Source organism: Rhamphochromis longiceps, linkage group LG7 (genome assembly GCF_057381845.1).
Source record: "Rhamphochromis longiceps isolate RC_006_pf linkage group LG7, R_longiceps_female_GT1.1, whole genome shotgun sequence".
Classification (NCBI taxonomy): Eukaryota; Metazoa; Chordata; class Actinopteri; order Cichliformes; family Cichlidae; genus Rhamphochromis; species Rhamphochromis longiceps.
The window spans coordinates 16,549,310-16,574,321 of NC_140563.1; the positions used below are offsets into that span (position 1 = coordinate 16,549,310).

The following is a 25,012-nucleotide window of genomic DNA, read 5'->3' on the forward strand; positions in this document are numbered from 1 at the left end:
GACAGATCTATCTCTGGCAAAGATTCATACAGTGGGTTTCTTCTAGGATCAGCCAAAGTCTCTCCCAGGAAACATAAAGAGGATAAATCCCATTAGCCGCACGTTTGAAATTATAAGCGTCTGAGTAAGAACATGTCACAGGCAAGAGAGGGGAGAGGGAAAAGCCAGTGTGCACATGCAGGACTAATGTGAGAAATATGTCACGGATCACGCTTGAGCTTGTAAGCTTTTTAAAAAAAATTTTTTTGGTGATTTTCTTCATTAATTGAGTGCTTTGCAGGAAAATGAATGTGTGCGAGAGAGTGTGTGCACACATTTAGATGTACATGTGCTAATAAAGTATGTTCCTCATTCCCCGCACACAGCCCCCTCCTCTGCCCTTGGCAGCCCACCTCAATAGTTCCCTTCCCTCTAGCGATGACGCAAATGACCCACGATGACTGACCCCCACGGTAAAACCTGTAAATCATTAGCCAGCATGAATAGGAATGACTCTCCATGCACTCAACTCAGCCTTCAGGCAGAGAAGGATTTATAAGAGTCCTCCCCAACTGCTACACTTGGGACGGATGTGGCAGAGGAGAAGGTGGGGTGAGGTTTTTGCAGTCACCTGGACAAGGAGCCACACAGTTTGGATCGCAATTTTTTTGTGCGTCTGCCTAAACAGGCTGTAGTTTCGCATTAAACTTTAGCATACACATACCGTTCAAACTATCACCCTTTAATTTTGGTTTTTATCCTTTTGAAAGTAGCTTGTGTCAAGACACATTCATTAAAGTTTACAAAGACATGTTTAAGTCATATGATAGCTTGCTTAACGAAAAAGACAGTAGAGATTACAATACAGGGTAAAAAGAAAACCTTAATGATCACACTTGTGCACCATTATGATTACTTTTATCATTAACATGGGTCCAATTCTCCGAGCTAAATGGACTTTATCTGTCTAGATTTCAGGGCCAGGAAATTATAACAAGACCCTGGTAAACCAAGCAGATCGATCATGTGTCCAGAGTGTAGCTGGTAGATAACTAAAATATTAAAGTTTATCCTGAGAAAACCCCTATATGATTTGGTCTAAATTCTGTGTTATATTCCAAATGCTACCATTATTAAATCCTGATATTATTGCATATTTGTTATCACAATATACTTATTTTCTAAAATGTCTCTAAAACTCATAAAACAAACAAACAAAACTTTTCAAAGGGCGTCCCAGGAGAAACCGTACTGTGACACTAATCATGAGAATACCTCCACCTGCAGGTGTAAAACAAGACTACACCTCGTTGTCAAAGGTAGGGCGAGCAAAGTAGAGTTTTACTGTGGTTCTAACACCCATGAAAGGGAGAATAAAGTTCTTTGATTGTTGCCTTGATGGTGTCCTTAGGGCTAAGCCGCTATAATTTCTGAAGCTTTCATATAGAAAGACTTAGTAGAATCTGACCTACTTTCTTTATGTCAGCTAGAGTGAAAGCGAGTGCAGGGATGTCTGAGTCAAACACTACAGACATCAGAATATCTTTGACACAGTGCACAGATAAAAGAACAAAGGAAAATAAAGAAAGGAAATACTCAGAGACCTCGAGGCGGTGGGTGTGTGCTCATGTATGAACAAGTTCGCGTGCGTGTGTAACGGACATATGTGTGAATTCATGACTTTGCAGACCTAACCGTAAGTGAGAGTTTAATTGGACACAGAGGTGCTTCATTAAACCTTTGGGTCAAGCTCACTGGAAATCCTGCAGACTGATCTTTTGGCCTCACAACAGCACCTTAATTAACCCGACCATACTGAAAGACCTGGACACAGCTCTTTTTCTCCCTCCCTCTTCTCTAACAGGGTGATCGGCTGGCACCGACTTCTCATCCCAGCTTCTAACAGCCCTATGTATATATATATATATATATATATATATATATATAAAAACACCCAGCACGCCCCTGCGGGCGGTTTATCCTTCAAGCTCGGGTCCTCTACCAGAGGCCTGGGAGCTTGAGGGTCCTGCGCAGTATCTTAGCTGTTCCCAGGACTGCGCTCTTCTGGACAGAGATCTCCGATGTTATTCCCGGGATCTGCTGGAGCCACTCGCCTAGCTTGGGAGTCACCGCACCTAGTGCTCCGATTACCACGGGGACCACCGTTACCTTCACCCTCCACATCCTCTCGAGCTCTTCTCTGAGCCCTTGGTATTTCTCCAGCTTCTCGTGTTCCTTCTTCCTGATATTGCTGTCATTCGGAACCGCTACATCGATCACTACGGCCGTCTTCTTCTGTTTGTCTACCACCACTATGTCCGGTTGGTTAGCCACCACCATTTTGTCCGTCTGTATCTGGAAGTCCCACAGGATCTTCCAGATCCTGTGGGATAATATATATATATATATATATATATATATATATATATATATATATACAGGATATTACGTAATACACTATTATATAAATATGCAGAACATAATGAAAAAAAAGAAAGGAAATAACCCATATCGTTGTTCAAAATAATTCATCTTGTTTAACTTGATAACAGTGGGAAGTGTTTACTGTGAGGCTTCTGGTTAGTCACAGTAAAAGTGGTGCTATAGGTGCTGCTGCTGCAGCTCCCACCACTTCACAGCCACAGAGATGTGGTTCTCAGCTGGATATTGGCGGGAGCAAGTGAAACAACAAGCATATTCCAGTAGTTTGTTTGTGCTTTGACACCATGGTGTTTGCCCAGCACCTCAGAGGCACGGCAGCGTGCCATGGTGGTAGAAAGGGCATTTTCTGTATACTGGAATCCACACAGCTGCCCTCTTAACACTCTATGCTTGAGGACGGTTGGGAGTTTACTTGGCTGGTACTGTTTGAGCCATGAGATCACAGCTTGGTTGGGATATTGTGCCTGGCTGATCCCCATTACAGTGTAAGAGCATCCTTATTCATTCTTGTAATGCGTTATGATGCAAATCCTGCTGCGCTGCATTTTACAGTCAAATGTGATCAGTTATTTACGCGAGATAATTAGAAATAAAACTAAAATAGCTGAGACGCGAGCATATAAATTGGTTAGTGTGGTTTTATTTATCAGTGCTGTGTACTTTAAATAGCACTCACACCATTTCTCTCTCTGGCTGCAGATTTTACTTTTGTGTTCATGCCATGCTGCTCTGCACCATGCAGACCGATGTCCTTAAAGAGCTTCTTTACGCTTTATTTCCACCTATTGTTGGCGTGCTTCACTGTGATTGGTGCACTTCCTTCAGAGCAACGAGACCAGAGATGTGACTGGCTAAGAGTCACTTTACTGACCACCTCACCCTTTTGGTTTAAATTCACCTTCAGCCAGTCCTTTGAACTTTATGTGCAGCTGCAAATAAAGGAACCAAAATAGCAGGTCCTGTGGGTCAGGCAGATAGACAGTGTCAGCTTTTTGTCACAACTGAAAATATTGCCTTCCCACTCCAATTGGCAAGTAGTATAAATGCAAGAAGGACTGAATGTATAGTGTAATGTGGTTACTTGTTCCTGTTACTTATTTCCATCTTATTTTACGGAAGGAGCCTCAGTCTGGCTGCATCTTATAAAGTGAAGTAATCTGCTATTACTATTACTGACGAGTACCACTCATTCAGATTATAACAAGAGTCTCATAAAAATGCCTCGGAGCTTATTGAGTGCGTCATGTTATTCAGGTAACTACAGCAGAAAGTCTGAAAGAGACGACTCTACTTTCAAATCACCACCATTAGACCTGGCTTATTCTGACTTATGGCCCGGAATAATGAATCAGAGGGTGAAACAAAGGGCACAACTTCTACAAAGTTGTTATTTTTCCCAGTAGGTGTACTGGAGCTTTAGAACAAAAACAAGTCCATTTGAAAGTTTTACTGCTTCAGCTGTGTTATGCTGTCTGGACAGTGTCCACGAAAACCAGGAGATATCTAAGAAATCATTCATGTGTGGTTTTACCTCTTCAGAAATGATACTGGCAGTGACCTTTCATGTGTTTTAAGTATTATCTTTGACCACTCTCCTCGATCCCTTTGAAGCAAAGCAAACATAAAGCAAAACCAAGACTTACTTTCTTTCTTCTAGTTGCTGTAGATTGTATACACTGATGTTTAGTCATCTAGTTCTTTTTCTTATAGACTCATATTGTTGCTTTTTGCCTCTTTAAAACAGATGATGTGTGTGCATTTGTTTGCTTATTGTTTATTCTAGCACTGGCAGCTTGTATTTAAAAGCATAAGTGATTTTCCATCTGTGGTTAAACGCACACACACATACTGGCATCCAACTGCACCCACCGTTTGAGAAGAGCAGCTACTGTACATGCACATGTATTAACATTTTTTTTTTCAGTACTCTCAGAAAAAATAAACTTCTGTGGCCGGGGAAGTCACTCTGCGCAAGAGGCTATCGGCACGACTCAAATGTTGTGCTCAGCTTAGGTATTGTGTGTGGGGGTTTTTTTTTGGCACATCAAAGGCAGCGTGTAGACTTCTGTATAGTCTATGTCCGTCTCTCAGAGCAAGGAGATGAAAGGTTGGGTTATATAAGATCGTCAAACAGAAAGGCTGTTTACTCGTGTGCGCCTGGAGAGACTCACTGATACTAGGACTTTCTAATGGAGTTCGACTCTAGCGCAACTGTAGAGTAGCCTACTGCCAGCTCCATACTGTAAGAAAAGCTGTCATTAGAGCTGTAAAGAATAAGACAAATAGCACTGACTGGGTAATACTATTGTCTACAGTGATTTACATCCACTGCATGAACATACGCCTTTTACACATTTGATTGTTGACTTCCTTTTGTACTCTATCGAGTATAGCTCTGTTAGTGCATGAGACAGTATGTTCAAGCTCGAAGGAGTTTAAAGCAACTCACAGATGTTATCGTGCATACAGTCATTGCCAAAGCACAAGAGTATGTTTTGGGTAAACCCTTCACATTGTGTTTTATTCAACATCCTAACTGTAAAACTGTGGCACGTCAGCTGCACCTAAAGAGCGATTTACATTATATAGCAGTGACCTTGTTTGCTCTCTGTCACGGTCACCACATTTTGTGCTGCAGTACCCATTGTTGTGAAAACCTTGACTAAAAGGATGAGCGATACAATAACTGTCCCACAAACTTAACAGCAGATTGCACTTTACATTTTGCCACAAAATATGTCGAAGCTGTTGCTTATTAAAGCAATTTAAAGCTGCTGTGACTCCTAAATTCAAGACCTTAAAAACTGTTTCCCCTCACTGCTAAACAACCTACTACTTCTGACTATGAGCGATGGATCCTGTGCGACTTTCTCCCAAATTTGGAGCTGCTTCTGTTTTCTCACATGAGAAGTTTCTGTCTTTGCTTCTTCTTCTTTTTTCACAATTTAGAAGTAGGTAGAGCTCAGATGGAAAAAAGGATTTGCTGGATTTTAGCAATACTTGACTTCAAGTGTGGTGACAGCTGGAGGGTTGTTTGCTTATTTTGGCCACTGTCAATCACGTGTGATTAGACGGTGCCCACGCAGTGCAGATGAAGTGTGAAACTGTTCATAGATAATACCCAGAAGCTTTATTACCAAAACTTTATTTTTGATTGCTGCTTATTGAGTATTAATTATTTAACGTTAAAGACACATACTTTAGATTTGAAGTACCCAGTAACAAAAACAATAACCTGCTTAATTTTTTTCAGTGATTTTGTACACCTGGCCGTAAACCGAGGCATTTTTTCCCAATTGTAAAAAATGACACTTAAAATTAACAAATTTTTTTGAATAAAAATTTAAATGCTGTCAATAAAAAAGCAAATTTTCTGTTGGCCTCCAAAGTGTAGTGGGGGTAAAATCCCAGTTTATTAAGAAGGTACAATCCCAGTTCATTAATGGGTACAAGAAGGCAAAAAAATATATAAAACTAAATTACCCTAATTGGGCAGCAGTAACAATAACTCTAAAATTGCATTTGTTTAAAACAAAGCAGCACTGTGGGGGAAAAAAAGCTAAACAACAGCGCTGCCCACACAAGCCCACACAAGCCCACAGCACCGGCAAATGAAAACCCACTGTTTTCCTAATGTTTTTACTCACAGCATGACACAACTCAATGACCTACACTGACACAGTAAATTACACCTGAATTATCAAATTGGCTCTTATGCTGGAGCCTCTTGCCTCAGTGTGTACAGCAGCAATTTGTCAAAGCAGCCTGCTGGGGTTCTCAGGACTTCTCACTTATGGGGCAGAAAGCCCTAACAGAGCCAGTTGGGCAGAGGGGTGGCTAACGTTGACTTGGCTCTGCAGTGTGCCCACCAACCATCAGTGACAGTCGCTGCACTCCTGCATTTAGTTACTCCCAAGAAGGTGGAAAACGGGTTTACAAGGCCTGTGGGAGGACACAGTGGCTGGTAATTAAACAGCGTAAAAATCCTCAGCCTTCAACAGCCCCTTAGGCGGTGAATAAGAGCTAAAGTAAACCAAACCTGACTGTGAAATTGCATTAGACGTCTGTGCTTAATGGAAAGTGAAAAAAATAGACAAAACCCATTTTTGCTTTTATGAGCGTTTCCATTTCCCCCACACTTCTTCCACTTCTTTGCTTCTTTTTCCTTTCTATTCTGCTTGAGCAGAGTTTATCTGCATTATGGTGGCGCTGCTGCTGTTGTAGGAAGCGAACAGAAACAGGATGTGCAGGACTGTGGTTTGAACATGTTTCTGTTTTTGTTTCCCACAGATGCTCCCCCGTTCGGATTGGGACCACAAGAGAGGCTCCCGAGGATCACAGGTTAGCAGTGTCCACAAGAAAAAGAAAAAGAGAGACAGAGAGAAGAGAGAACAGGATCTACATCCCCGATCTCTAGTATTCGCCTACATGCACCTTATAAATGACGCAAACACCATAAACCCTACCGCTAACTGGCCTGTTCACACCCACTTATTTTAGTAGTGCTTAAACAGCATTTCTCTTCCCACCAGTGTCCTTGTTGCACTGTTAGTTTAAAGGACGCGTGCATGTGAGTTGGCTCTGAGGAGCTGCGAAAGCCACCAAAGATCAAGGGAATAGTTCAGTGTAGGGGACGCAGCTTGTAGAGGGCAGGCACAGCCACATCCTCGACATTACTGTACCATCTCCATCTTTGTGTGCGCATGTGTATGTTTAAATTTATGTATTGAGTTGCTACAGTGCCACAGGGCAGGACTCTGGAGGACACGGATAACAAACAATGCCCTTGGCACTGGCGTGGCCGTATACACTATGCGTGTGTCCTGTACTGCATGGTCTCCTATCAGGAGGATATCCTTTGGAAATAAATAGACGCTGTGTCTTTGCTGACGATGTATGCTTGAGTAGCAACAGATGTTGCAAAAGCTGTAGTTCAGGGTAAGGCAGAGTGGGGGGATAGTGTCAAAAACTGTACAGAGCAGGATTAGACTTGAAAATTACAGCATATAATTTAACAAGAGATACAGCTAATGCAGTTTTGCTAAAATCAGCCTTACAGTAAAATCCCGCTCCCCTCACGGAGAAGAAATTTTCAATCGCATGCTACCCTCTTAAAATATTGTCCGAGGCCAGCGAGCACATATTTTTTGATTGATGCATTCCCTTAGCTGCCATTTAGATTCAGTGGTCAGTTCTGTCTTTTTTATTTGGACTAGTGCAGTGCATTCGTCAGTGGAATCCTGTAATAGTCCAAGGACTGACAAGACATGTAAGAAGTCGGGGCTTATGTTGGCATCTCTCTCCATCTTGTGGCTATTTTCCCTTGGCTCCGCTGTCTTGGACCACGTTGTCGGTCAGAGAGGCCGGTTGCACTTCACTATAGCACCTCATAGCGTGTGTAAATCACACAGAGAGAACCGGAGCGCTTGATTGATCTCCACTGCGTCGCATTCGCCAACATGCACACATTAGCAGGCTCATTTTCCAAACCACATCTTCTTCTTCTTCTTCTTTTTTTTCTTTTCCCCCGTGCAAAGCTTGCGGTGGATGTTTTAGCTTAGGAATTGACAGTGAAGTTATGTATGGAAAAGAGCTTTTTAAATATTTGTATTCAACTTGGAGATACATCGGTTTTGGAATATTACCCGAGGAGATTATCGGAGAAAAGAGTACTTGTAGGCCCAGATTTTGTGGATGTTATTCTAAATTACAGCATGAGCATGACATCGCAGTCATGTAGAAGATTTTTCAGAAATCGCTGTGAGCGCTTCAAACACTGATCAACATTTTTGAAACTGCAAGTTTGGAAGTTGGAAAATTTCTCTGACGTCTTTCTGGTTGGTCCCATAATAAGAATCTAGTAGATTATTTTCTCATTACGCGGTGTCCTGTGGCAAGAGTGAATTTAAGGGTGATATAGAATGAAAACACTGAACTACTTGTGCTTTTGACTATCCAATGCCTGAAAAAAATAAATAAAAAATGGAATAATATAGATGAATTGCCACTTTTAAGACTTAGTTTTTTCAAATTACTTTTAATTTTAGTATATCTGCTCATATTCTCTAAACACATGAGTGTGTGCACTGATGTGCTCATGATGAATACATTAACCTCTGGTTTTACACACACACACACACACACACACACACACACACACACACACACACACACACACACACACACATATATATATATATATATATATATATATATATATATATATATATATATATATTCTTATATATCCTTTTTTTAGCTTCTGCCTCTACCACTCTGTCTCACAGCTTCTGTTTTTTGCATATTAGCTATATTAGTGGGCTCCTTTGCTGGAATTATACACAATGAAATATGTGGAAGAGAAATGTGAAGGGTCAGTGGGCTTGACCTTTCCCAGTAAATCATAAATGAGGCAGTTATGCTTTTTTGTTTTGTTTTGACACCTCGTACAACCTCCCAGACGAGCCACGTTTTAATAAAATATATAATAGCGTGTAATTGTACCCTGGCTGCAGAGCCGGGACCTGGCTCAGTCAGTCGGAAGGTTTGTGAGGAGAGTTGGGTCGCAGTGGGGCCGAGCGTTGGTCTGAAAGTGAGAAGGGTAGTGCTGCTTCACGAGCTTTGGCTGGGATTTCGGAGCGTCTCAGTGGAGTTTTGTGTTACCCTTATGCTGTGATTCATACTGTATCACTCCTCTGTTATTCTAGAGAACATCGTCGTCTCCCTAGCTTCTGTTCGCCTAATCCAACCCGACAGATGCAATCAAGGCCATTACGTTAGCTGCGCTACCGCTGAAACTGAAAACTGCATGGTAATGATTATTTCAAAGGTGGTCAAAGTTTTGGGTAAATAAAGTCAAAGTAAGGAACACACTAAATTATTTTCAGATATATTCCCCAGCTTCTTGCTCAGCACATTCTTGCTCTTCCCATTTTTCTTTTTTTTCTTTATTTTTTTTTTTGCGTGGGGTTAATTGCAAAATAAGCTCTGCAGTATATGTACCTTATGAAAAAGCAGAGTTGCTTACATTATTGCCGGACCTTCAGCTTCCCTCTGGGACACATTATATTCTCACCATTGCACAATTTTCAGAGGCCCACATATCACTGTTACTTTACTAGAGGCTCAGATGACTGTATGTTTAGATGAGTGAGCCGAGAGGTTAAAGGTGCATCAAGTGGACTCTCTCAAAAATTACAAATATGTGACCTTCCTGTCTGTGTATTCCATTAATAATCATCATTAGACAGAAGGATTAGGATTTTGTTTGTTGCACCGAGTATATTTCATCTGTCATCCTCAAAGTTTTTGGCAAAAGACATGGGGACACAGCAGGAACACCAGTAATCATATTTCCACTGTTCTGGGTGGTTGCACTGGTCAGCAATGTTGTTTGTAACAGCTAATTCTCCAAAATGTACAGTTTGTGCATATATTTAAAATTAATTAAACATAGTGTCATAGGCCTTTAAATTAACTGTTTATCGTGAGGTCAGGTCATCTTCAGGTTAACCCCTACTAAGAAGCATCCACTAATAACACATTGTATTTTGCGGTACATTTCTACAGCTAAACCTACCTACACAATTGCGTATAGGCCATATATTAGTACAGAGGAAAAAAAACAGACTCTCACTCTTCAGGAATGATTGCTGGTTTGTTTTGAATGGCCCTCAGTTTAGTTTATATGAACTGCTGCTCGGGTGCTAATCTATGGCATGGCTATTGATGTACGGTTCTAAAGTGTGTTCACATAAACAATTAAGACCATTGATCATGTGCACTGCTGTTATTCATTGTACAATGTCATAACAGACTGTTCATGCATGGTTTAGTATATGACTTAGCTTTTTGAGCAGTCATAAATTCTGTTTATTGATGATGGTAGTCAGGTTTACCTAATGTAGCATGTCAACCCCCTAACAGTTCGGAGTGTGTGACTAATAGGGCACACATTTCTGGTAATTTTGTGATCAAACTAGGAGGATAAATTGGTGGTTAAGATCAGCAAGCTTTTTGTAAAAGGTTAATGCAAAACATGCTTTATAGCTACAAGCAGGAGTGTAGCCACGTTTGTCAAGCCTGGAGGCAACTGTTGTTGTGATTAAATTGAACTTTTCTGTTTATTTTTAAACAACTATCGAGTCAGCAAAATTAACTTAGTTAACATAGACTGTAAATAAAAGATGAGCTTAACCAGCACAAGGCCTCCCACTGTTTTTTGGACTTTTAAATAATTATGGCTGACAGGATCTTTTGAGAGCTGGGAGTAGCCATATTTAGACGAGAGTGGAGTGCAAAGTAATTGGCTAACTTCAGCAAACTTCGTTAGCAAGCTGCATTTACAGTCATGGTTAAAAAAATATTACACCTTCTTTATGGTTTTGCATAGCAGGACATAATTAAAAAAAATCTGCAAAAAAGAAAGTCTTTAGCGGGTCTTAAAATGAGATAAATACAGCCTCAAATCAACTCCAAAACACAGCATACTACACCGTCTCATTATTTATTCAACAAAAATCAACTGAATTAGTTAACACAATGCCATAAGTGGACATCCTAGCAAAGGCGTGAACGTCCCAGCAAATCCATCCCAAGATCAGACCCTGCAACGCTTGGAGAAACTCTATGTTAGTAAATACAAATCGTTATTATTCTTAGTAAGGATTTTATTTGACATATTAAAAGATTTGTGTTCAAATTACTAAGGCAGCCAGGCTGTGATATGTATGCTCAATGATTCCAAGCAGAGCAGCAAATCTACAACAGAATGGCAGAAAAAGAGAAGAATCGAGGTGTTGCAACGGTCCAGTCAAAGTCCAGACCTCAACCTGATTGAAATGCTGACCTTAAGAGAGCTATGTGTAAACAAATACCCGTAAACCTCACTAAACTGAAACAACACTGTGAAAAATAATGGGCCAAAATTCCTCCACAACCGTGAGAGACTGATAAAGTCATATAGAAAATGATTACTTTAAGTTATTGCAGCTTGTAAAAGCGGTTAGACAAACTACTGAATCATGGGGCGCACTTATTTTTTCACACAGTGCTTCTGCTTTTTGGCTCAGTGTTGTTAAATAATTAATAACACCATGTACCTTCTTGTTGATCTCTTAGCAAGTGCGCAAACTTTTCTAAATTTCAAACTTTTAATAATTGTGAAGGAGAATAGCATAAGTTCTTTTTTAAAGGAATAACCATATGTACGATGTACTATTCCTAAATGTTAAAACCCATTGTTTGAATATATTTGATCATTATTTAGTTTACAAACACGCATGTGTCTAAGTGAAGAAAGGTCTATTTTGTAGCGGTCACATCTGTCTCCAAGTGAAGCCTGCTGTTGCAGCTATGGCAGTGGCCTATGAATTAGACCAAACATCTAACCTTTACACAAAGTGCTTATATAATTTTTGGATATTACATAACTCACTTACAATGTCATCTATTCCAGGACATCCATTGATGATTCTCAAGTGTTATGTTGCAGACTGTTGAAACATTGGGAACATCGGGAGGTATTTTCTGGGCAAGACGCATCTTTTGAGGCATAAGTAAAAGCTGAAAGGCAGGGATAGTTGGGATTTCACATTCTTTATGTTTCCTACAATGTGCTTTTAATAGCTCAAAGTTTAAACTCCTCATGTCTAAATTTTATATAGGTCTCACAGAGCAAGGGAATGGCTTAAGTGTTATAGCAGACAGGCTTCGCTAGCTTTTCGAGTAATAGAAATACTACGAATTCCACTGTGTCCAAAAACTCCCACCTCAAACACTAACCCAGCACCTGGAGTCTTTCACTACGCTTGAATGTTCATGTCCTGCTCTTAGCTTTAAGTTGCTTACTCTAAGTTCAGTTTCAGACCCGGTGCTTTCATCATTAGCATCCAGACTGTGGAATTCCCTTCCTCAGGACTTACGATCCGCTGATTCATTGATTACTTTTAAAAAACAGCTAAAAACACATCTTTTTAAAACTGCCTTTTGCTAACTTTGTTTGTATTTTGTCTTTTTAATCTGTTATATCTTGTAAAGCACTTTGTGATCTCTATCTAGAAATGTGCTATATAAATAAAATTTTACTTACTTACTTACTTACTTACTCTTATGGCCACTTAGTCATGCAGTGTTCATATTCCTTACCGAGTGTTCATCTGTCCTTGCATTGCATGCTTAAAATGATGCCCTCTCTGTATTCACTTATCAGACTTTAGTGCCTTCTTTATGTTTTCACTTCGCTTCGGAGTTGCGGCTGTCGCGTGAAAACAAAAGACAGAGTTTGCAGAAGTAGCAGATGAGTTTGCGTGTGTACGTGCATGTGCGTTTGGAGCCACTGAGACCCCCTAAGGATCACTGTTGTTTTTGTCCAGCCAGATGTTTTTCAGCCACCATACTTTTGTTTAACCCCCTATTTAGCGAACTCTTAAATCAGGCAATAAATGAGCTGAAAGACAGGTGTTTACATCTCATGCTCGCAGTGTAAAGTAAAAGAGTATAGGAAATGTGAGCGGGACAACAGAGGGCAGCGGGGATAAACGATGATCTGTCCAGAAGTGTTCCATTCGCCTTTTAGAGGATGTCTGCGTGTCATCATGCGTGGGTCACCCTATGTGGAGGACTTTGCTTAAACTCAGAGAACACATGCCTTTTGTATTCTTGCAGACCAACAGGAAAACGTGTATAAATACACCAACTTATCTGATAGGATACTAGGAAAACAAAATGCGAGACCTTCTCTGTTCCCACAAGAGGAGACGAATGAAAGGTATACACACGTGTTGTTAACGTCAACCGCTTGCTACTTAGCCAGTGTAAATAAAATAAATCTGGGTGCCCGGCAGCTGGTGTCAAAGTGAATGGGACACTGGGGGGAGAAAAAAATCTGATAACATTCTTTGGGGGGAAAAGGGAACTCGTGGGCTTATTAGATAAATTAGCTGGCAGCCAGGACTGACCTGTGTTTAGCTGTGGTTGTTCAACTGCTCAAGGCACAGCAATTAAGAGTGGGTTGTGAACTTTTCACTTTACCCTGTGAAAACAAGGCTGACTCGCGCAGCGCCGATGCCTTGAAAGCTGTGCAGCAGACGGTCAGAAACAGACGATGGCTGTTGGCCATCTGAGAGGTCAGGAGTGAGGAGGCCAAAGGTCAGATTCTATTTGAGACACTGCTAATGAGTCCATTCAACAAGGATCAAGTAATCCACATCTGTGCTGAACGTGTTTCAAACTTATGTTGTTATGCGGATAGTTAACAGGCTGCTAGAATATCGAGGTCTACTACTGTGAAGTACATCGCTGTACTCCTCCTTCTCATGTTTTAAAAAGAGCCATATAAGGCAAAAATAAAGACTTTGATCTATGAGTGGATGTAAGTTTGCGTGTTTGTATGTGTGCCTGTGTAACACCACAGCTATAAAACAAACCCTGGCAAAGTCTAACACTACTACTGAATATATTTCTATACTTAATAGTGGCACAAAAAGGACTATTTCTTGTTTTTATATCTTTATGTGTTGGGTTTGGATCTTGTTTATTTATGCGATTGGCTACTTAGCATTTGTATAATTTGTTTTCTGATGTTGTTGTTTTTTCCTGAACTAAATGCACATTTCAAGGGATTTCGCAGCGTCACTCTACATAAAAGATATGCTGTAAAAGTTGAACAAAGCAATTGATGACTTTGAACTTTTTAATAATTTTTTTTAATGATTATATGCACAGACACCACTGGAAAGCAGGAAAATCAAGATCTGTATATTTTTAATGCTTAAGATTTTATTCATAGATTGTTGTCTCATTTAATTTTTCAGTCATGTTTTAATGCCCCGTAGAAAGACAGCATTGAATTAAAATGCATAATCCTGAATATATACTTAATCCCAAATTTCTATTTAGTCACTTCTGAAACACACACACAAGCCACCAACACTGCATTTACATATACCATACAGTAACATCATGACATGAATTCAATTCATATCAAATCAATTCAACTCGGTTTTATTTATGTAGCGCCAAATCAACCGTTGCCTCAAGGGGCTTTATATTGTAATGTAAAGACCCTACAACAAAACAGAGAAAACCCCAACAATTACATGACGCATATGAGCAAATGCCTTGGAGACAGTGGGAAGGAAAAACTCCCTTTTAACAGGAAGAAACCTGCAGAAGAACTAGGCTCAGGGAGGGTGGCTATCTGCAGAGGAGAGGATGACAGGACAAAGACACAATGGAAGAGAGCCAAAGATTAATGTTGTCTAATGACCAGAGATGGGCAGTAACGCGTTACTTGTAACTCGTTGCTGTAATCCGATTACTTTTTTCAAGTAACGAGTAAAGTAAGGGATTACTATTGCAAAAACGGTAATTAGATTACCGTTACTTTCCCGTAGGAACGCTGCGTTACTGCGTTACTAAAACCGTGATTTTTTTGCAGAATGTCTCATGACAGTGACGTAAGCGAGTGCGCTATTCGTGGCAACAGCTGTGTGCAGATCAACAATGGATCACATATCGAGTGCAGGAGAGAGTATGAGCGTGCAGCGTTTAAAGCGTGGAAGTACTGACCTTACTTTAAGTTTGATTCCATAAAAAGTGACAAAAACATTAGCGTCCATTAGCGTTGTGCGTGGGAAGAAAACTTCTTTTTACAGTGAAAAAAACCCCCTAAACTTCCAAGCAAGCACCGAGTGCGCAACGACGTAATGGGAAACTCGCAGAGAAACTCGCGGATTCTTCAACTGACCGCTGCAGCACACCTGCACCAGTGTAAACCTCCGCCTACGCCACTCCTGCTTTACAGGTGAAAATAGAGCAACAGGACCGCTAGTCTTTGACTTTATTTATTTTCTGCTGTGTTTTACTTGCATCTATTTGAAAGAGTGAGTGTAAACGCAAAAAAAAATAATTATATGTGCTGGAATGTGCAGAAAATAGGTTTAAATGTTAAACAAATATCTTCCAGTCAGAGAATGTTGCATATAATTAAATGTTTGCTTGATGCATAAAGTTAAAAGATTAAAACTAATAAAACAAGTTTTAAAAAGGGACTTTTCCATTTGATTACATTTTGTATGATGGATTATGCAGAAAAAGCAGAATTGGGCTGAAAGATCTATCGCTTTATCACCTATTCAGGTTGTAAATCGTGTTTTTAAAAAGTAACTAAGTAACTAAGTAATTAATTACTTTTGAAAATAAGTAACCAGTAAAGTAACGGGGTTACTTTTTTGGGGAAGTAATCAGTAATTGGTTACTGATTACTTTTTTCAAGTAACTTGACTACTAGCAGAGTGCTGTATAAAGACGTGCCATTCATATATTCCAAACTGTTTATTTAAAAGTTCAAATTCTTAAGGATGCACTGGAATTCAAGACTGAAAATCAACAGATACCACAGCATAAATTGCTAGAATAACAACTTGTACAACGATCTGACCACCACCAGTAGGCAACATGGGGTTAGTATCTTGCCCAAGGATATTTGGCATGCAGCCAGGAGGCAGCCTGGGATCGAACCACCAACCTTCTGATTATTGGCTGACCGGCTCTGCCACCTGAGCTACAGCCACCCAGATAAATATTAGCCACTGACACTGGCAGGCCAAATAACATCCAGTGATTATTTGGCATGTCAATGGATTCCCTTTGATTCTAGGACTTACAGGTCTTATAGTTTTTAAAGGTTTTATAACCCCAACTCCGAAAAAAGTTTTAGGGCACTGTGTAAAATGCCGTAATTTGCAAATCTTATAAACTCACATTTTATTCACAATGGAACATAGAAAATGTTTATATGTAATGTTTATGTTTAAACTGAGACAATTTACCATTTTAAGAAAAAATGTTAGATTTTTCATCTCATAAAATGTCTTCACTTGGTGAAAGATTTATGTGTGCTTTAGTATTGTCTTGCTGAAATATGAAAGGCCTTCCTTAAAAAGACTGCTCCCTTTCCAGATGAGCTAGCTGAATAGGCACTAATACACCCCCCATGCCACCAGACATGAAGGCTTTTGAAGTGTGTTTTGGCCAGAAAAACAGTGTTTCTGAATCATGTTCACATATGGTCTCATCTTTGTGACTTGTGTTCACAGACAATGATTTCTGGAAGTGTTTTTTCTCAGTCCATGAATTCCATGACAGAATGTTCCAGTTTATCCTAAAAGTAGTCACTAAAAAAGAAATTGTCTTAATGTAAAAACACCATCTAACCTTCAGCATAGTTTGACTACCAGTTCTTTAGCATAAACAACAAAAGAAATTCAGGTGTCACAGTTAACCACATTATATACTCAGAAAGGAGCTGCTGACATAGTTTACACACCCGCTCTTCATGCCTGCCATCGAGAAGCGGAACACGGCCGCTATCAGACTCAGCCGTTAATTAGCATCAGCTCACATCAGCTACTGTTGCAATGATGATTAACTCTTCGTTGTCTCCTTGTCATCCTACAGTCATCAGGCACAACTGTCATGGTGGACATAGCAGTGATGGGAGAAGCCCATGGACTAATTACAGACCTGCTGGCTGACCCCTCTCTCCCACCCAACACCTGCACGTCGCTGCGGGCCGTCAGCAACATGCTTACCACCCAGCTCACTTTCCAGCCCCTGCACCGGCCACGCCCTGCCCCCCTGCATAACCCCAGCGATGTCTACACCTGCTCTGACTCAGAGGAGGTACCTGAGAAAGGAGAGAAGACGTCCATCCACAAGGTAACAAAATGAGTTAACACAAAGAAATGTAGCCCTTGGAACCAAAGATGAAAGAAGGGATATTTTTCATCCTTAAAAGAAAAGTCAAACGTGTTAATCAGAAGTAGTCAAGAGGCTGAAACAAAATAATTTTATTTGGAAACAGTGAAATATTCCTTGGATGGAAATGTGGTCCACCTTATTAAGGCCAAATGATTTATATACCACACAGCACTCCCCACACATGTTAATCTTTTAGCCCATGTTTCAGCTAATGAGTGCTTCCTGCTCTCAGAACTTTTAGCATCAAATGAAGGAGTATTTTTGTAGAGTTGAGTGAAGAAAAATAGAGCGCTTGGAGCACTGTTCTTCCCTTCATAGCTGCAGCTGTGTCAACATGACAGATGTGCAGAGCCATACAGAGTGTGTGCGCACGAATGTGAGGAGCGGAGTAGAAGAGGAGAGGCGACATGGAGGTGAATGTATTCCTCTAAAGGCTGCAAAGACCGACAAGCGTGTAAGCAAACCTGGACCTCCTCCATGACCGTCCAGCTATGCGATACCTGTTCTGGCCGTTGTGGAAAGTGTTGTCACGTCGCTGGTCTGACAGGTGCACGTTTACATCATCTGAACTGTGGAAAAGTAGTCAAGATGAACTGCACCTGTGGAGTAGCCTGCGAAACTGTGCTCATTAAGACTTTCCTCCCCCGAGGGACAATGTGCCCAGTTCTGCCTGCCCAGGAGGAGAATAACAAGAGTGAAGGTTTTCCAAGCTCATTTTCTGTCCAACACAGGCATGTTCTCTGTCTCCATTGCAAAATGGCAACTCCATTGAAAGGGCTACAAAAAAAACATGAATGACAAAACAAATAACTACTTGTTAAATGTTGAAACTCACTCTGCCCTCTTAAACGGTTATACAAATGATGAAATGTCGACACTGCTGTGTGTGTTTCTGTGCCATGTATTTCTGTTTTTGGTTTTAACGTGATAGGGCTTTCTTTATGGAAATTTAAAATTACAGCCTTGCACAATTTTACCATTGGAAAAACATAGATTTTTGATGATAGAAAAAATGGTAAATATGGTTGTATTCATAGCAGAAACAAGATTTTCTTTTAAATTTGTGTGAATGGAACTAAGGTTACATCAAAGCTCTAAAGGTAATGTAAGTGAGATACATGGCTCCTAATGCTGTACATGAGTTTGTGTGTCCTAGCACTCAGCATATGAAGCCTTGTTGTGAATGGGCTCATTCAGGATTCTAAGGCAATCTTTAGTAGGTCACTCTGCAGAGGACGGAGAAAGAGAGTCTGCCATGTTTAGAGCTGCTGTGCCAAATGACTGCATGGCACAGAGCAGATGGAGGCATTGCACGGGCACAGACTGGGAATCCCAGGGAAGGAAGAATAGAGAGAATAGACATAGAAAGCCTGTGACTGACAGAACAAGACAAAAGAGACTTACAGAGAGAATAAGAAGCAGAGAGGCTAAAGCCTATATGATGAAAGGCATCTGCACAGTGCTATATAGAGCCACAGCTGCCTGCTAATGTCCGATGCGGGGTTTATTCTCCTTGGATCCAGCGAGGCAGATTGTGAAAAATGTTCCAGGTTATCACCAGCGTCATTTGTTTCAGATTGGCCAAGTGCAGAAAAAACAACAATCTCATCCAGATGATTTATTTGCCTGGAGACAAAGCAAACAAGCATTAACTTTATCTTACAGGTGGGAGTATTTTTAAAGCTTTTATCTATTTAATACAAAAGCAAATAGTCATGTTTTCTGACCCTGCGGCCACTCACTGATTTCGATTTTTATTAAACAACAAGTGATAAGATAGGTTTCCGGGGTGGTTAACTGTGTATCTGTACTGTGCATTTTGTGCAGCGTCTGAGGCGGAGCCTCCACCCCGGCCTTCTGAGGAGGATCTCTTCCACGTGGACCACCACCACCTCTGCCACAGGACTTCCCACAATTGAGCCGGGACCCGTGCGAAGGGACCGCAGCGCCAGCATCAAACCCTATCATGAAGCACTCACGTGCAGGTACCTGAGCCACAGCTGTTTCACATGCACCTCCTGTATTTTTAGACCCCAGGTTTTAGTCACTTTGGTTACTTTGTTCAAGATTTGGCAGATGTAGTTCCACTTACACCTTATGGCTTGCTTTTTCAAATCCCTGTTGGGAATTTTGTTAGATTTTTAAATAAAGGAATAGGAATAGAATAAGTCCTATTGTACTATAGATATACATGACTGAGGCACAAACACACTAAGGAGGGCTCCTACAATGCGAATCACTCTGAAGGATATTGGGTTTTTCAGCATTATGGCTGTAGTCATACTAAAGCCATCAGTGTCAGTGAAAAGCAGTGGCACAGTTCAGAAAAGGATGTGTGTGCAGTGGGAGCCAGAATGGAAATATGCCCCACAGGCGAACGCATTAACCTGAATAACTAAGACGCACATCAACCCTGAGCACATTAGTGCTGAAGATAGCACAAGGCTCACGCTACACAGAAGTATCATGGCTCCAAAGTCGATCTGTGAGCCTTTCATAGAATAGACAGTGTGTGGTTTTATGGAGGTGTTTTCAAGCTTTTTGTACTTTTTAGGAGAAATATGATGCAGGATGGAGAAAGTTAGAGGTTACATAAGTCCTGATAAGCATTTGTTTGCATACAGTACTAAAGCAGATGCAGTGAATCTGATGGGAAGTGCTAGGTTTTTCTGTTTTTTTCCTCTTGGTTTTTTTCCCCCACTAAATCACATTGTTGCATGAAATCTTGAATAAACACAGGATCCACATGTATTAAAGCTGTTGTGGTTACTAAGTGAATTGTTTAAGCACAATTTACTGTGATCAGTGCAGAGATAGCATTCCTTACAATTACTTTGTGATTACTGTAACATTATGTTTGGATTATCTTAGAGCAGCACAGGGGAAATTATGCTTTTTTCATGAATTTCAAAGGAGTTTCAGCTTGAAATTTTTCAGCTGTGCATGCTCGCATGAGTTTTCATGCATACAGTATTTCTGTGACACAAAAGCAGCACTAGACAGCACATACGCTCTGATTTTAAAATATTAAATATGCCTCAACAAGAAAGAGTCTATTAGTGTTTCATCCACCTTATTCAGTCTCTTCCCATCCAGTTTGTGGCGTTTGTCTGCAAGTACCAAAGCTTCCGGGTGTCCCTGGATTTCAAAGCAGTGTCTCAGTTTCCTGTAGTGTACCAACCAACGGGGAAAGTAGGGTTTGTGTATATGCAATTCTCAAATGCTGCATAAGAACATTTGTCTGATCTAATATCTGAAATATTAATAAGTGGGAGAATTTACGACAGCTACGTCTGATGATTCTAAGATTCACTGAAAACTGCCAGCATAGATTCAGAGAATACAACTTCAGCTCAGGATAACCTTTGCATTGTTCATTAGCATTCATTAGCCCGTGTTAAAAATAAAGAGCAGCGGTAAATGTATCTCTATGTATTTATGGCTCGTATTCTAACAAAACCCCAAATTAATACATGAAGATTTTTTTTTCCAAAATTACAGCTTCCAAGTGCAGAGATTTGAATCAGCTCACTTACATACTTACAGTCAGCAAAGCTTCAGGTAAAAGCGACCTCGCTACTTCTGCGAACTCCCTCAAAACCTATTTTAACAATTGTTTGGACTAAATGTTGCAGATGTAAAATGAGGCATGACTCTGCAACTGCATGGCCTATTTCACTCGCAGATGAATTTAGAAACTCATTTTGTGTGGATGGTTAAAAAAAATATGCTTTCAGAAGAGCTCCAATGGTCTTTGAGATATATATATATATATATATATATATATATATATATATATATATATATATATATATATATATATATATATATATATATATATATATATATATATATATATAACCAGCTGCTAGTTATATATATATATATATATATATATATATATATATACACCCAGCACGCCCCTGCGGGCGGTTTATCCTTCAAGCTCGGGTCCTCTACCAGAGGCCTGGGAGCTTGAGGGTCCTGCGCAGTATCTTAGCTGTTCCCAGGACTGCGCTCTTCTGGACAGAGATCTCCGATGTTATTCCCGGGATCTGCTGGAGCCACTCGCCTAGCTTGGGAGTCACCGCACCTAGTGCTCCGATTACCACGGGGACCACCGTTACCTTCACCCTCCACATCCTCTCGAGCTCTTCTCTGAGCCCTTGGTATTTCTCCAGCTTCTCGTGTTCCTTCTTCCTGATATTGCTGTCATTCGGAACCGCTACATCGATCACTACGGCCGTCTTCTTCTGTTTGTCTACCACCACTATGTCCGGTTGGTTAGCCACCACCATTTTGTCCGTCTGTATCTGGAAGTCCCACAGGATCTTAGCTCGGTCATTCTCCACCACCCTTGGGGGCATCTCCCATTTTGACCTCGGGACTTCTAGGTTATACTCGGCACAGATGTTCCTGTACACTATGCCGGCCACTTGGTTATGGCGTTCCATGTATGCCTTGCCTGCTAGCATCTTGCACCCATATATATATATATATATATATATATATATATATATATATATATATATATATATATATATATATATATATATATATATATAACTAGCAGCTGGTTCATTTGTGCTGCTAACCAGCTGCTAGTTAACGAGAGACACCCGGAATGGCTAACTGAAGGCCGGACGGTCCTGATCCCCAAGGACCCCAAGAAGGGACCGGTACCCTCCAACTACCGACCAATAACCTGCCTCAGTACTACATGGAAGCTCCTGTCAGGGATCATATCGGCTAAGATGAACAGGCACATGGGTCAATACATGAGCGGGACACAGAAAGGAATTGGCAAGAATACCAGAGGCGCAAAACACCAGCTACTGGTAGACAGAACAATCAGCCGAGACTGCAAGACCAGACTGACCAACCTGTGCACTGCCTGGATTGATTACAAGAAGGCCTATGACTCAATGCCCCACAGCTGGATACTGGAATGCCTAGAATTGTACAAGATCAATGGGACCCTAAGAGCCTTCATCAGGAACTCAATGGGGATGTGGCGTACAACACTAGAGGCCAACTCCAAGCCCATAGCACAAGTCACCATCAAGTGCGGGATCTACCAAGGAGATGCTCTGTCCCCACTGCTGTTCTGCATAGGCCTGAACCCCCTCAGTGAGATCATTAACAAGACTGGCTACGGATACCGACTACGGAACGGAGCAGTTGTCAGCCACCTCCTGTACATGGATGACATCAAGCTGTATGCCAAGAGTGAACGAGACATCGATTCACTGATCCACACTACCAGGCTATACAGCAATGACATTGGAATGTCGTTCGGACTGGAGAAGTGTAGTCGGATGGTATCAAAGAGAGGGAAGGTAGTCATAACTGAGGGGATTGAACTACCAGAAGGCAACATTGCAGACATAGAGGACAGTTACAAGTACCTGGGGATCCCGCAGGCAAATGGGAACCATGAAGAGGCCGCTAGAAAAGCTGCAACCACCAAGTACCTGCAGAGGGTCAGGCAAGTCCTGAGGAGTCAGCTGAATGGTAAGAACAAGATCCGGGCCATCAACACGTACGCCCTGCCCGTGATCAGGTACCCTGCTGGGGTAATAGGCTGGCCAAAGGAGGAGATAGAAGCCACTGACATAAAGACAAGAAAGCTCCTTACCATGCATGGAGGGTTTCACCCCAAGTCCAGCACCCTGAGGCTGTACGCTAAGCGGAAGGAAGGGGGCCGGGGACTGGTGAGTGTCAGCACCACAGTCCAGGATGAGACAACGAACATCCAAGAATACATTGGGAAGATGGCCCCAACTGACCGAGTGCTCAGTGAATACCTCAGGCAGCAGAAACCCAAGAAAGAGGAGGGAAACGAGGAACCATCATGGAAGGACAGGCCCCTGCACGGTATGTACCACCGGCAGATAGAGGAGGTGGCTGATATCCAGAAATCCTACCAGTGGCTGGACAAAGCTGGACTGAAAGACAGCACAGAGGCACTAATCATGGCAGCACAAGAACAAGCTCTGAGTACAAGATCCATAGAGGCTGGGGTCTATCACACCAGGCAAGACCCCAGGTGCAGGCTGTGTAAAGATGCCCCAGAGACAATCCAGCACATAACAGCAGGGTGCAAGATGCTAGCAGGCAAGGCATACATGGAACGCCATAACCAAGTGGCCGGCATAGTGTACAGGAACATCTGTGCCGAGTATAACCTGGAAGTCCCGAGGTCAAAATGGGAGATGCCCCCAAGGGTGGTGGAGAATGACCGAGCTAAGATCCTGTGGGACTTCCAGATACAGACGGACAAAATGGTGGTGGCTAACCAACCGGACATAGTGGTGGTAGACAAACAGAAGAAGACGGGCGTAGTGATCGATGTAGCGGTTCCGAATGACAGCAATATCAGGAAGAAGGAACACGAGAAGCTGGAGAAATACCAAGGGCTCAGAGAAGAGCTCGAGAGGATGTGGAGGGTGAAGGTAATGGTGGTCCCCATGGTAATCGGAGCACTAGGTGCGGTGACTCCCAAGCTAGGCGAGTGGCTCCAGCAGATCCCGGGAACAACATCGGAGATCTCTGTCCAGAAGAGCGCAGTCCTGGGAACAGCTAAGATACTGCGCAGGACCCTCAAGCTCCCAGGCCTCTGGTAGAGGACCCGAGCTTGAAGGATAAACCGCCCGCAGGGGCGTGCTGGGTGTTTTTATATATATATATATATATATATATATTTTTTTTTAGAGTAGCATAAAACAATAGCAATCACAGGGCATCGATGTTCAATCAGGTGTACAAGTCGTGGCTAATGAGGGCAGGTACCCTGGCTCAAGTGATTTCATCCATGTTGTCGTTAGCAAGTGATACCAGCCAGACTTTAGTTGTGTATTGTTAAGTTTTTTGCTTTAAGATTTGTTAAGTGAAGCTATCTAATGATAATGGTCGTACTGTAAAAGTAAGCGTTTTCCATAAAAACCACATGTGTGCTGTTTCCAAGGTAGTTTTTTACATTTTTTTATACCTTGGAGAAAAAGTCTAGTCGGCAATGCTGTGTCTTCACCTCGTGGTAAACAAACCCACAGTTTTTATTTCAGTTTGTGGTCGTTAAACTCATGTTCCATGACCAAACTGGCTTTCTTTACTTACTTACTTAATTAATTCCAACAGAGATCCCATTAGAAATTCTTTGCCAAAGACCCATAAGTATTCCCGAAATTATATTCAGGACTATGTCTAAAAATTACTGTAATACCTTAAAGGTAAATTTTTGTTAAACTCCTTGAATTAAAGCTGAAACTCTGCACTTCAATCACACCTTAAAATCCACTGCAATGGTGGAAGGAGGCAAAAACAGTTAAAATTGTGTTGTTGTCCAAGTTCCATACTCTTATGGAAAGACTTTGCAAAGGAGTCCTGGCTGATATGGTGTCAGAGTGATGCTCATAGTATTTAGGGTTAGATGTTGTATTGTGTATATTTTTCTACAAAAATGAACCTTGTGCCTCTTTTTAAAAGCTCTAACAAAAGTCTGAGTGGAGGCTTATTGTAATAATCAATCTATATTAGAAAGCCTTAAGTTCTTTTTTTACTGCATTAAACTCTTTGCACTGCTTTCTTTTGTGCCTTCAGCCCTCCAAAGACCTGCGTAGCCTGCGCCTGCCAGCGTCGTGTTTGGTCCTGTTTGCACAGTGACAGTGTGATACTTGAACACAAAGCTTCTGTACACAAAGCCCCGTTGCCTGGTCTTATATCTTAGCGCAGCCCAGCAGCATGCCCCAGCTAAGGCCACTTACTGAGTGTAAACAAACACCTGGTTCTCTCCCCAGTCACGAGAACACCACAATTAACTCACACACTC

General features: G+C 41.4%; 1 protein-coding gene across 2 annotated transcripts in view; it reads left to right on the forward strand.

Annotated features, from left to right (window-relative positions):
- Nucleotides 1-25,012, forward strand: part of LOC146665088 (cGMP-inhibited 3',5'-cyclic phosphodiesterase 3A-like) — a 90,227-nt gene that overhangs the window by 43,720 nt on the left and 21,495 nt on the right. For both annotated transcript variants that reach the window (XM_085412540.1, XM_085412539.1), the window contains exons 2-4: nucleotides 6,712-6,762; nucleotides 16,882-17,142; nucleotides 19,012-19,169. In XM_085412540.1, the coding sequence (XP_085268666.1) occupies nucleotides 6,712-6,762; nucleotides 16,882-17,142; nucleotides 19,012-19,169 (470 nt within the window). The remainder of the gene's footprint in view (nucleotides 1-6,711; nucleotides 6,763-16,881; nucleotides 17,143-19,011; nucleotides 19,170-25,012) is intronic.